The sequence below is a fragment of the Notothenia rossii genome, assembly GCF_949606895.1.
Source record: "Notothenia rossii genome assembly, chromosome: 2".
In the NCBI taxonomy this organism is placed as follows: domain Eukaryota; kingdom Metazoa; phylum Chordata; class Actinopteri; order Perciformes; family Nototheniidae; genus Notothenia; species Notothenia rossii.
Window position 1 is genome coordinate 7,391,313 of NC_136904.1, and position 14,675 is coordinate 7,405,987.

At 41.1% G+C, this 14,675-nt stretch overlaps 1 protein-coding gene across 6 annotated transcripts in view; it reads right to left on the minus strand.

The window, feature by feature from the left end:
• Positions 1-1,053: 1,053 nt before the first annotated feature.
• kctd15b (potassium channel tetramerization domain containing 15b) overlaps positions 1,054-14,675 on the minus strand; it is a 54,190-nt gene continuing 40,568 nt past the window's right edge. For all 6 annotated transcript variants that reach the window (XM_079663232.1, XM_079663231.1, XM_079663230.1 and 3 more), the window contains exon 5: positions 1,054-4,519. In XM_079663232.1, the coding sequence (XP_079519358.1) occupies positions 4,361-4,519 (159 nt within the window). In that variant the 3' untranslated portion in view covers positions 1,054-4,360. The remainder of the gene's footprint in view (positions 4,520-14,675) is intronic.

The following is a 14,675-nucleotide window of genomic DNA, read 5'->3' on the forward strand; positions in this document are numbered from 1 at the left end:
ATCTGTATCCGCTCGTTGCACCCCGGTTTTTAAAAGATTTGGGTACGGAGGAAAAGAGAAAGGTTTTTATTTTCTGATGCTGCGTGAGTTCCCCGACACACCAGGGACACATCTTTATGTACAAAAGACATCAAAAAGTGCATTTTGCATGATAGGTCCCCTTTAAGTGGAAGAACAGAGTATCCAATTCAAAATGTACTTCAATTATCAAAAGTAAAAGTACTCATCATGCAGAACGGCTCTTATATAAAATATACAGTATATGTTTTGTATTATTATTTAAGTGTTTTCTTCTGTCAATATTCAGCCAATGTAAGTACGTTTTTAAATATTAGCTACATTATTTTTAAATACTGCATCATATTACACTGTATCATGTTGTGTTAAAGGTGCAAGTGAAATAAATGTAGTGGAATTAAAAGTACTGTATTTGCCTCCAAAGTGTAGTGTAGTAGAAGTATATATACAAAAACCATAGTAAAAAAATACTCATAAGTAAAAGAATGCAATTGGAAATGTTGAGTTAAGTGGAAATAAAGGTATTTTCAGCAATATGTACAGAAAAAGGACTCAGTATGCAGAATAGCTCTTTTTACATTATTATAGAATCTTCTGATTTTATTACCAACAAATACATTTTTATTGTCTGTCAATGTTGAGGCTATTTTAGTTACTTTAAATACTGGGTACATGTAATACAACATATCATACAAGGATATCATGTGTATGTAGAAAGGTAGCAAGTAAATATGAATGTGAAGTAAATGTAATGGATTACAAGTACATGTGCCTCCAAAATGTGGTGGAGTAGAAATATATGGTGTAGCATAAACTGGAAATACTGGAGTACAGGATGTCAAAATAATACAATACTTGTTAAATGTGCCTTTTAACATTCCTCCAATGCATAGGCATCATCTGAATCTCCAAAATCACCAATTAAAGCAAAATGAAGCTGTTTCATGACTGAAGTAAACGCTCAAACTACTACTACTTGATTTTTCCTTTTGAAAGGTAAGTGGAAGAACATGAGAGCAAGGAGACACCGGTCAGTTATACATCAGTACATCCTTTTATTATCGCAAATATGCAAGAAAAGTCAAATGGAGACACTGTAAATGAACACATGCCCTTTAATACCACAGTCTAATTGTTTTAAACACTTTAAATAATATACATTTGCACCTTATTATACCCTTTGAAATGTTTTAATCCATATGTACACAATGTAATGCTTTTGAATTATTTCCATTCTTCTTCTTTTTTTTTGTGACGAGGACTTAGAGGTCTCTTAAAAACACGAGGGTCCCGTTTGAAACCCAGAGTCCTGATAATTCAATATACAATAACTGTACAACTGACCCGCCTCAGAGGTGGAGTGAATGCCATGTAAAGTGGCTGAAACACTGACCAGCACTTCATCGAAAACGTGTGAACAATATGAAGTTCTCTTAGCTGTGTAATGAACCTGTCATTGAGTCAAAAGGTTTGGTTATTGCACAGAATGACAAACTCCAAAAACTGCATTTTCTGTTCCTTTTTCTCACTCCATTTAAGTTTTATTATAATGTGCAGCCCTTCAAATCTGTTAGACGTCCATTTGTGACTTCTCATTGCAACATCAGTGAGAAAGCATGCCTTTTTTCCTTCCTCCCAGATGTTTGGTTTAAATTCAACTCTGCTTCTTAGTTTTCGCTGAGTTCTCCACACACCAAACTGGCTCAAAGGTCTGTACGGCAACTTCTGATCAAATTTCACTGAGAGCTTTTGGAGAGCTCACCAGCAAACGGATTAAATGCCAATTTTGTGATTTGCAATTGCAACATCAGTGAGAAAACATGCCTTTATTCCTTTCTCCCTAAAAAAAAAAAAAAGGGTAATTCCTGCAGATGTTTGGTTTAAATTCAACTCTGATTCTTAGTTTTTGCTGAGTTTGCCACACCAAACTGGGTCAAAGATCCCAGGATCAGCAGCTGTACGGTAACTTCTGCTCAGATTGAACTAGTCTGGTTTAATCTCAGCTCTGATTCTGAGTTTTTGATGACACCCAACTGGGTCAAAGATCCCGTACAGTAACTTCTCCCCAGATTTGACTCATCAGTTTGTTTGTTGCCGTGTGGTCCAGTGAGCCGCGGAGTAGGAGGGCGATTTTTTTTACAGAAAGCAGGGCATGGGGATGACACAGCAGCAGGGGGTGAGAGCCGAGTTTCTACTGGCACCGCTGCGAGCCTTCGGGGAGGCGGAGGAGGGGGGGGGGGGGGGTGAGGATCGCTGTGAAGAGCCCAACATGCCTCTGAAACATGAAAGCCCCTGTTGACCATTCCCTTTGAGGCGACTGGATGCAAAGGCGCAGGCCACTGGCAGGTCAGAACAAAGATGGGCTTGATTGTGAGCGAGACCCCCGGGGAGGAGGGGATTTCTGCACTAACACCCAGCTCATCTTCCACCAATCACTGGCCTTATTTAATCAAACCATCCAGAGCAGATATTAGCACAGCACGGTCCAAAAACCTACCTCTGATTGTGACCTAAATAAAAAGCAACCCCAGTTTAACTCAAACAAAAGCCAGAGCTCACAAAGATCAGAATGGACTTTCTTTTTTTTATATATATATATATATATATATATATATCAGTCTTTTGGATTGGAAGAAACAGCATCTGTAAGTTACACACAAATACAAAGCATGGAAAACTTGGCCTTTCTTGTTTTCTGTCTTTGATCCAGACATGTTGAGAATAAGACCAAAAGAATGAGAGCAGGATAGAGTAAATGCCGCCCACTCGCCTCTTTGTGAGTGAGACGCTGATGCTCGGAGTTTACTTTGGGTTTTGCCGTACGTACATGTGACAAACCAGAGAAAATAATCTTGGCTTAGAAGTGACAATATTGAAACAAACAAGAGACTTTGGCTCTCAAACTTTGCACTGCGAGCTATTCTCCACAAAACCAGAGGCCCTGGAGGAACTCATGTTGGTATTTTTTGTATAATGCATTGTGTATTTGGCTATAAACTGCAAAAAGAGATGATGCTATTGTGTTTTTACAATCAACAAAATATGCACCTCGTCTCCTTTGGTACCTTTTCATTCTGTTGTAACGTGTTTTTGAGCAGCCTGACTTGGCGCTGGTCACGGGGTTCATCAAGTGTTGGCTGGGAAATGTTTAAGTGCAAAGAAACATTTAGAGTACGTCTCTTGCTGATCACGAGACATACTGGCTACCGTCCTCAAGTCTTTAACCTTCTCCCTCATCAAACTGGAATACACTTAGAGCTTGTGCAACATTTCAAATTGACGTAAACTTCTGCTGAATAAAAGCAAATGTTTCGTGCCCGTGAGAAAGAATCCGATCAGAGACCCGAGATATGTTTTAGAGCTAATAAGCAGAAATTCCAGAGCACGTTTTATGTGTGTTACACATCTGACTATAAACTATTTTGAAAGATCCAGGTTCTCTTCCTTCCCTCGTTTGAACAATGGGACTTTTCCCGGCTCTGAATGCACTGCCAGCCAGATCGCTTTAGCCACATAGCCTGCAGACATCTGAGTTTCTGCCTCTACTGCCAAGAAACGCTCCCTCACAAGCTCTCAAAGCCTAATGAATACAACGTTCATACATCCTTCATATTGGAGAAAGGAAAAAAAAAAAAAGAGACATTAAAAATAATCCTATTAATAATAATTGTTTACACCATGTCATGATAAGAACAGCAAAAGGAGCAAGAAGAACATACTTTAGAAACAACAATGAAAATTGTAATAAACAATCAGTTTGGCAAACGATGCAGCTTTCGGCGAGGCGACGCCGTCTGTAGCAAAGCCTGTAGGGGTGGGGGGGTGGAGGGTCTTGGGGGGATTTGGGGCCTTTTGGGGGACACGAGAAATTATGGGATTATGTCCTCTTCCTGTTATCATTAACAGCATCCTGTCTGCCAAAGCTTTATGTCCCACAGCAGGCCAGACAAAGTTGGAGTAGGTGTGTGTGTGTGTGGAGTTTTCTCAGTCCAAAAAGGGTCAGGATACCTTAATCATGAAGGAACCAGTCACGGTGCTATAAATTGTTCAAGTGAGCTGCTGTCGAGTCCATTTGTTTTCATCACAGTCTCTTTGGGAGTTGTTTAAACATAATCAAAAACTCTTGCTGCTCCTGCTGCTGCTTTCTTTCCTTTGTTTGGTACTACATTCCCCTCAGAGTTCTGCAGAGACGTGAGGTTAACAAGCCTCTGCTAATACTTAGGTATGTGGGGGGGGGGGGGCGGTGAGTGTCCTGTTGGAGGGTGAGGGGAGGGAAGGGAAGGTGGTGTGAGAAGATGGAAGGAGTATTGGTAGGGTTGACAGTCCCTTTTCCCAGGATGCTCTAGTCCAGGGGCTCCTGTTTTATCCTGATGGACGTGTTCATTGAGAGGCTTCGTCGGTCCTCGCGACACAACACGTACTCGCTGAACTGGGAGGAATCAACGCCGCCTCCACAAGACGCCGACACGCTGAAACCCTTCTGGAAGAGACGCTCCAGGACCTGAAGAGAGAGGAGAGAGGAGAGAGGACAGAGAACGCCATTAATAACAGAGCTGCCATATCAATGGAGCTACATTAGAATGAGAAGTGCTATTATTGATCGAGTTGAAGGATTCAAACTTTGTAAAGAAAAAGCTGAACATTTTGGAAAAGAGTTCAACACTTTCTAACAGTAACATTAGAAACATGGGGCTCACATTTAAAGTTAAAAAGGGTAAAGGGCTCAGACACCTTCTTGCAGAAAGTTAGATGAGTCTGTTGCTAAACATGAAGCTACCGCTAGCTGACGGCTAACTTAGCTTCACATAAATACTGGAAACAAGATAAAAGATACCTTTGATTTTCTAAAGTCAAATGGTGATCTGGAACCTTTTTATACAAATTAAACAAACAAGATACATTGTGTGAAAACTGCTGAATGTTAGAGGTTGTTGTAAGTGGAATTTGCCACCGTTCGAAAGAGCTAGCTTAGCTGTTAGCCTGCTGCTAGCGGTAGCTTCGTATTTGTTGTAAAGACTTGGGAGTGATTTCAATCCTCTCATCAAACTCTGAAAGCACCCGATTGAGCCCTTTCCCTTTTTTCCTTTAATGTGAATCCATTTATTAGCATGATAAATACTTTTCTGCATGAAATGTGGCTCTCCAGAATCAGAGTTGTTTCCTCGATGAAAATAATGACGACTTTTTAGAAAGTTTAATGATATCTCATTACCATCACTTAAAAGGTTGTTTTTTGTATTTCAAACATTAATCATCATCTAAAAATAGGCATAGATAGATAGGCATCACTTTATGACATCCATCCATCCTCAACCTCAGACCTTTGTCACAACATACACTCTCTGTGTCATTAACCTCCCCCTACCAATCACACGTAGACATGGAATAAAACCAGAGGGCTCTCCGACATCACACCACCTCTGCAATATTCATGCCGCTTGTGCTGGATTGGCTCCTGAACCGAGGGCATGAGCTCAAAGGGATGAGGAGAGCGGCGTGTGAGCGCGAGGTGTGTTAAAGGGGCTGCGTTGAGCCGAGCGCCGTGATTACTGGAGCTCCTAATTTGAGTAATGAGGCCGGGGTGAGAGGAGAAGGGAGGTCCGTGAGCTAAGGAAGCAGCAACGTGTTGGGAATGAGGAGCGGGAGTTATGGGCGATCTGTGTGAGGACAAAGTGTTGGAGCTGCCAGGTGAGATGTTAGCCCTCCAGTCTGCACACACACTCGTCCAAATGCAGATTCGCAAAACACGTGAACTCCAAGATCTTTTTTCTCTCCTTATCTGCCCTAATCCTTGTGGGATGTTGTGTTTTTTTTTGGAGGGGGTATATCTAAATCCCAGTGCGAGGGGTTCTGTGTATTTACTTATTCCCCCGTCCTTTTTAATGTAGTGTGCAGCGCATGGAAATGAAAGGTCTTCGCCAAGAGCTAACCCCTTTACTGCCAGACACAGAGCCAGAGAAGCTCACACAAAATAGATCGGTTTCCTCAGATGCCCACACACAAACACACACATGCACTAATGACGCAGAATGACCTCGCTAATTACAAGCGCGAGGATCCCATTGAGGGCTAAATTGGGGCAGTTAAGCCTCAAGGTCGAAAAGCAACATTTGCATAAACTAAAATAATTTTCTCAAGAATGCAAGCTTACAAATGATACCACCTAAACGCACACAAACTTGAAGAACACACGTGATCCCTAGCATCCTGATTAAACTGAAATGCAACCCGACATGCTGCTTGTAAGCATTAAGAGACCACTTGGGAAAAGTTACCCCCTCCTCTCTTCGTCCTCTGGCCATACGACGACGACAAACTCTGTAATTTGTGAGACAGAAGGGGCGGCAGACAGCTGATGGTGAGGATGGCTAATTAAGAGACCTGCCCAAGCATCAAACATTCCCAAACCCATGACAGACGACGAGGAGCCTAACGATTATGGAAATGATATTACATAGCCTTCTTTGATCATTGCATCACATTGCATTTCCCCCCCCTCCATCATCTCTTAAAGCATGTGGGACTGTCATGTTCGGCAATGAATTTGGTCACAGAGGAGAATGGCCTGATCAATAAAGATAGTCTGAAAAACACTTTTATCATTAATGCATGGCAACACAAAAGACTTTAGGATATTATTATAGATAGTTAACTGATTCAAGGATACTGTAATGACTATAAGAAGCCGTGAAAGAAACTTCAGTTTGACACAGTGAATTAGTGCCATGGGGGGGATAAACAGTACACTGAATAATTAAGATGTATCCAAGCAAAAAGGTTTTAATGTCCACGAGACATCGTCCTGAAATCAATCCCGGCTGACGACAGAAAGCAAAGCACCCTCCTAAAAAGCTGAAACACGGTGGCTCAGATCAGAACAACACACTGCAGGCTGCATGCTCCACATTTCTCTGCTTACTTCCCTGCCTCATTTGAGTGAAACCACAACAAAAAACGAGTTCCATGTAAGCGATCGGATTGGTTGAAGTTTCTTCCAAATCTCAATGATATCCATGAAGTGGAATTACAGCTAATTATTCCTTTTCCTGTGCAATACTTTGAACTTCTAGCATGGCCACAACTCTGGAAAGGTTTCCTCTGATTATGTCATTACGTTACTCATTTCAAAACAGGAAATCAGAATACCAGCAAACTTTGAAAAGTGGACTCTGAAATAGGTGCTAATAGGATTCTTCTACCCTAGTTTCTACCTCGACACTTTCTGTAGGTTTGACCCAGAACCCAACATAAAAAGGTTAAAGCTAGAACCACATGTGGGGATCTTATCCAGAGCCTTTCCACCTCTAAATGGTTCCAACAAGTCCATGAGTTTCATGAGTGTATGAAATCAGAATAATACACATTTAATGATTCACAGGGTCTCACCTATAACCCTACTCTAAAGGGTTCTATGAAAAACCATGTTGTATTTCTACAGATGTGTTAAAATATTGAGTTTGTCTTTCACCTTAAATCCAACATAAACACGTTATAGCTAGAACCATGTGTGGGGATTTTAGATGTGTTTTTGTTAGGGTTTCACCTATAACCCTATTCTTAAGGGTTCTATGAAAAACCACAGTTTATCCTAAAGACTAGTTTTACTTTAACCCAAGGTTTACAATCTCAGTTTCCGGGTTGTTGGAGGATGCTTTTCAACGTAAAGGAACAATTGTTTCTTCCAAAATGCGTCCATTGGATGAATTAGTACACATCCTTTTCCAAAAGGACTGTTAAAAAAACAAAATGGTTCTAGGCTAAACCTCAATCTTTAAGGAATAACCCGTCTCATCTCTAAGAGTGTATTATCACATGACAATACTTCACAAAAGTTCGCTCATTCTTCCCCAAACTTCTCGTCCTGCGTGTGATCGAAGCAGAAAGCTGAATAAAAGCTTCGTCCCCGGTGGTCCTTACACATTTGAAACATAATAAACCATTCTCACTGTTACCGGGTTCAATTGGCTGCACAGGGATCTGCCCCCATAACACACACACACACACACACCACATCTCAGAGCTGCCACTCAATCTGGGGTTGCAGTGGGGATGAGGAGGGGGGGGGGGTGGGGGGTACAAGAACCTCACGCCTCTAACCTCGCAGCACATTTCCAACCCAGGGAAGATGGCGGGGCAAAAGGAATCAAAGGGGAAAAGTCTCAGGGCTGAAAACCGGAGCACGATGTAATATTGATGGCTGCTCTCTCAGGAGAAACTTGCTTGAGTTGATTGACATGTATGACACTCGTGTGATGGGCCCCTCACTCTGGGGGGTCTCTTTTGTTTAACTATGCACAGTCTTTAATATGCGACGAGGAGCTCTAACTCTGCATCGTATCCTCCGCTTAACACAAGCATCTGGCACAAAACAGCCGAGAAGCTCCAACTCTTTTCTCCGAGCCATCTGCCAGCTTTTTTTAAAAAGGAATCACAAGCGACAAAAACACTTTGACAGAGTAATATATCCTTATGGCATTTGGGCAACATTCATCATGTAGCTGTGTTACGGAGGCTGAGCTCACCATTACAAATGGACTCTTTGATTTCAAGTTTCCCTGAGTGGTATATCCAAACACACTCATTTAGTTTAAGGGACTCTTGTGGTAATGCAACCTCTAACCCGGACAGTGCAAATACCCTCAGAGAGGAGAGAACGAGTAGTTTAAGGTCAAGTCATTTCCAAGAGACTTTAGGTACAGTCAGACTAAAGTGAGCAGGTTAGGATGAAAAACTAATCTACCTCTCATTAATAACCCTTTTGTATTCATCTGTGGTTTCTGTCATTTTGATGTTAATACTACCGTTACCAGTGGTGGAACATAATATGAATTATACTCAAATACATGAATTACAATTTTAAGCCCTTAACCTTTCACGTTATTCTACTTTAACTTCTATTTGAAGGCAAATGTCAAGTAGGTTGGAAAACAGCTGTACGTTTGATTTGGATTTTCTTTTCTTTTGGATAACCTTTTTATTTATTTCAGTCAGACAACTCACGTGTTTCTTAATATGTTTATTAGAAGCAGCATAGTTTGAGTTTGGCATCTAGGCTCGGGCCTCATCACTCCACAGATTTAAAAAGACCATTGAGTGATGATTAGATAACTATCCCCCGAGCCTACAGGTGGAAGCTGGGGTGGTGGTGGGGGGGGGGGGGGGGGGATAGGCGAGCAGCAGCAACATGAAACACAGCAATAGCAAGTGAACACAGCAGTGCAGCATTAAGGAGGCAGAGGCAGGAAGACCTGGCAGCTTCAATAGAGCGGCATGTTTAGGAGAATGTGATTGGTTGGTTGTTAGAGGGACGAGGTGCGTCACGTGTTAATGTATCATTGGTGCTCGAGTTGACTGTCTGAACTCGCTCGCAGGCTTCGCCCCATTTGTGGTTTGTGTTTATCTGGCTTTGTGGTGCTACAACTACAATAACCAGTTATTATTTTAAGTACTAAACGTTCCACTGTATAGTACTTAATACTATTTTAAACCAGAAAAAAGTAGTAGCTTGTATTTGGATTTTACTTTAGGAAAGAAATTAGTGTTTCTCTTTTCACCTTTAATTTATTATGACGTTTTACTACACTAAGTTTATTTGACAGTAATAGTTAATGCTGTGGGTATTCATTTTCGCGTACAAAATAAATGTCCAGTTTAAAAAATATGATGCCGTCTTAATAATTAGCTCAAAGCGTAGCGTGAAGTCATTATTACACCTCGAACAACTGCGACATTTAAATGCTGCTTACACAGTCATCCGTCATTATTAATGACCCAATAATGTAAAACTCAAGGGACAGTCTGAGTTATGAGTAATTATAATTAGTTTAAGTGGTTAACTGAATATATTTGCACTTTAATTTAAGTATGATTTTGAATAAAATAATTTTAATTGAAGAGAACAGGAGAAGTGCTGATATCACTTTCCTTCACTGATCTCGTCTGCTTTTTAAACGTGTTCCTTTCTAGAGTCAAGTGTGCACTACTCTTATTTTGACTTTTGATTTAACTGCTTAATAATTTTTAAAAATCAGCTCATTAATATGACTTTTTCCTCCAGTGTCATTTAAAGAGGACGTATTATTCTCAATCAGTATGTAGTGTCTCTACTTTAAAGAGTCCTCTCCTGTTGATGTTCAGGTGTATATCAGTATGTAGTGTCTCTACTTTAAAGAGTCCTCTCCTACTGATGTTCAGGTGTATATCAGTATATAGTGTCTCTACTTTAAAGAGTCCTCTCCTGTTGATGTTCAGGTGTATATCAGTATGTAGTGTCTCTACTTTAAAGAGTCCTCTCCTGCTGATGTTCAGGTGTATATCAGTATGTAGTGTCTCTACTTTAAAGAGTCCTCTCCTGCTGATGTTCAGGTGTATATCAGTATGTAGTGTCTCTACTTTAAAGAGTCCTCTCCTGCTGATGTTCAGGTGTATATCAGTATGTAGTGTCTCTACTTTAAAGAGTCCTCTCCTGCTGATGTCCAGGTGTATATCAGTATGTAGTGTCTCTACTTTAAAGAGTCCTCTCCTGCTGATGTTCAGGTGTATATCAGTATGTAGTGTCTCTACTTTAAAGAGTCCTCTCCTGCTGATGTTCAGGTGTATATCAGTATGTAGTGTCTCTACTTTAAAGAGTCCTCTCCTGCTGATGTTCAGGTGTATATCAGTATGTAGTGTCTCTACTTTAAAGAGTCCTCTCCTGCTGATGTTCAGGTGTATATCAGTATGTAGAGTCTCTACTTTAAAGAGTCCTCTCCTGCTGATGTTCAGGTGTATATCAGTATGTAGTGTCTCTACTTTAAAGAGTCCTCTCCTGCTGATGTTCAGGTGTATATCAGTATGTAGTGTCTCTACTTTAAAGAGTCCTCTCCTGCTGATGTTCAGGTGTATATCAGTATGTAGTGTCTCTACTTTAAAGAGTCCTCTCCTGCTGATGTTCAGGTGTATATCAGTATGTAGTGTCTCTACTTTAAAGAGTCCTCTGCTGCTGATGTTCAGGTGTATATCAGTATGTAGTGTCTCTACTTTAAAGAGTCCTCTCCTGCTGATGTTCATGATGATGACCATGTACATGCACAACACACATTATAGGAAAGGGACAACCTTAGGGCCTCTCTAAAGGAACTAGATACTTGTTTAGCCTGGGGATACTGGGAGTATACTGGGAATACACTTTTATCATGGTTTAGTTATCCAGAATAGTTATCCTACCACTTTAAATTGGCATGAATCTTTTGATATGAAAGTTAAAAAAACTATAGCCATTGCCGTCATTTATCCATTTATGTTTTTGCTTTCGACTGCGTCCCCGGTACAGAGAAGAAGTGTTAATCCGGGTGTAAAATAAATGTGGAATGCCCCCTTTAAAAGCTTAGGATGAAGTACCCAAGGTTTCTTACTCTTAACTACCAAGCGGTGCACTCCCAAAGCTGTGTAATGTTGGGGGATACTGGGAGTATACTGGGGATACTGGGAATACCCCCCCCTCCCTTACAATAACAGTGTTAACATCCCGTTCTGCCACTGAGGAGCAGCTGAAGGTGTTTGTGTGGCCGCGTCTGCTCTGAAGAGCTTTCTCTCTCTCTCTCTCCAGTCGGTGAAGGATTGATGGAGTGGCAGAGTGACATGTAAGAGTGTGTTGCGATGCGTTGCGACTCGTTGCGTTCCCGCCCGGCCGCAGAGGGACGTCTCTACGACCGCCTGGCTGTCACTCTGATGGAGGACGGATTGGCTGTGGTGTGATCCCAGCACTTCATCACGGTGATGAATGGAGCAGCAGCCCGGTGTGTGTGTGTGTGTGTGTGTGTGTGTGTGTGTGTGTGTGTGTGTGTGTGTGTGTGTGTGTGTGTGTGTGTGTGTGTGTGTGTGTGTGTGTGTGTGTGTGTGTGTGTGTGTGTGTGTGTGTGTGTGTGTGTGTGTGTGTGTATACACCTCTGTGGCTCTTTGGCTAAATGTTTTCTTCCCGTTAAGTGCCTCTGCCAGTCTCTGTTTCTCTCCGCTGGATCTACCTCACGGCGCAGGTGGTTCGCATTATTCCCTTAAATTCCAGTCATGACTTCATGGACAAGCTCTCGCCAAGGTGGGGTTGTTTATCCTAACATCTGAACACACAGGATGAAGGACTAAAGACGAGGCTAAATTAAAAAAAATTACTTTGTACTACTGTCAGAGTTTCCTTTACAGAAATTCTCTCTGTAGAAACAAACTGTTAGCGTTGTTATTTCTAACTGTACGTCCCCCGCAGCTCTGGATATTGACTGACTTGCACATTAGTCATTTTATTTATAAAACTGTCCAAATTGGTTATATCTTCTACAGTTACTCATATTTACTCATATTATTTATACAAAGTGTGTATACTAGTCTACTGGCTGTTATATATACACACTACGTTAAGTGTCTATACTTCCACTCATACTGTTAATAGAGATTATACCTATTAACACTTTCTCTGTGTATACACTCAAGCTTCTATACCTGTCATATTATTAATGTAAGTTATACATCTCCTGCTTCTCTTGCACTTCTGAGTAGATACTTACTGCATTTCCCATGACTTGTATTCAATGTGCAATCGAGGATAAATGTACAAAATTATGATAAAGTTTAATCTAATATATAATGTACCAGAAATCTTGAAAAAAGTCTACAATTTTTTTTTAAATATGCTTGAATGAGATTTTTAACTCACATTTATTTGACCTTAGGGATGTTATCTTAGAGGCCTTATTAAGCTTTTTGCCTTTTCCCTTTCCTATAGTGTGTTCTATAGGTTTGTGTGCATGTAAATGGTCTGCAAAGGCTATAAATCCAGTTTCTCAAAATGCAAATATGAACCTGAAAATGAGCATAAAAAGGGGTCCTTTAAGTGAATAAAAAAAAAAGATCAAAACGGAGAAATATGTTTTAGAATTTTGATAAGAGCCTATAAAAAGTGCTTCAAATATGTGAATTAGACGTTTCACTTTGAAGTACAACTACATTACTGACCTAAGGCATGTTACTTTATCTTTGAGTGAATAAAAAACAGATTTTAAACTCCGTTGCTTAGTGTACAGTAAAGTATTGGGAAACATGTTATCTCATTGTGACCGGAGTATCACAAGGTCTAGCAGTTTCCAGCCTCAGGCAACGCAGCAAACGTACCTTTACTTCAATAAAAACCATTTGAGACTAAAGTGAATTCTCCATGCCAGTGAGATATAATAAATTGAATAGGGAGTACATTTAAAAGCTGTCACATATCCATCTCTTTCCTGTCTTCAATAAAACCTCATAAATACTCTGTTCCAGACTTTAGGCAGGGTGTGGTTGTGTGTGTGTGTGTGGGTCGGGGTCCAGGACTGAAATCAGATCTTATTGTCTGGCAGGTAAGACGAGGATTACTTCCCTAACCTTCTCATACCTTCACGGAACAATGAGAGAGGACAGAATGAGAAAGTTGTTTAGAAAAATATCTGCTTACACCGTAAAAAACACATCCATCTGCTCCGTGTGTCCTCATCTACATCGACTCAATGAGCCGGACCCCCTTCTACTGCGCCTGCATATGTGTGAGGCGTTAAACATCATGTTGTTTATCTGTGTGTCTTAAAGGGGCCGCCAACAGACAGAGACACGGTGAACAGGAAACCGTACAGATCCTCTGTCTGCTCGCAGGATTTTCAGTCTACAGAGGAGCAACCTAAACCAAACCAAACTCATTTCAGACCATGTTAGTCAGACACATCCCATAACCATCCTCACTGGTAAACAGAGTAGGAAAATGTTTTGTTAGTTGATGCGGCCAATTAATTATATTGCAAGTCATTTAAAAATCTATAAAAGAAGTATAAACCGGTTTAGGCTGTTTGAGAAATTGTAAGTATGGTATTAAAAAATGCAATACGTGTATTTCAATCGCCCCGAGCGGTTTTATATTGGAGTCTTTTTATAAAAAAAACTAGCTGTGTCTTAAAAAGGAGTAAAGCGTAAATTATGCATATCATTTCCCCCCCTCTCCATTCCTCTTCTTCATTTATTCGCAGCAAAAACATGGCCGCAGTCCACGCCAGCTCTGTTCTGCTCGCTCAACTCTCCCCCTTGAAGGAGGTCTCTCACTTTGGGGGAGGTGGAGGTGTCATGGCGCAGTTACCTGCCTGGGAGAGGCGGCTGGGGGGGGGGGGGGGGGGGGGAGCTCCTACTGTATGTGTTGGCCTGTTAATGGCTGTTGGCACCGGAGTGTGTTACTTGGAGTGTGTGTTAGTTTCCCCCCCCCCCTCCCTTCCTAACTCACTCTCACAGCCAATATAGCCTATACTGTACACCCCCATTTACCTATATCAAAACACAATTGCAGGTAGAGCAGTTACACACAGTTTCATGATGAGTTTCCGGAGTGTGTTACTTGGAGTGTGTGTTGTGAGGCTGTTATGTCCCCGTCCCCCCCCCCCCCCCCTCACTCTCACAGACCTCTCGGGGTAACGCAACTGTAAAACTAGATTTCTGAAGTTTTTTTTTTTAATGTCTTACTGCTTCACTCAACTTAGTTTTTAAATGAGATCTCATTCAGAGTGTGTAGAGGCAAAGCCAAATCTGCCTTGAGTCTCCAGGTATGATGCACCAAACAAAAGACGTATTTAAAGAATAAATGTTTAATTTTAAGCAAAATATTTTGTGTCAAA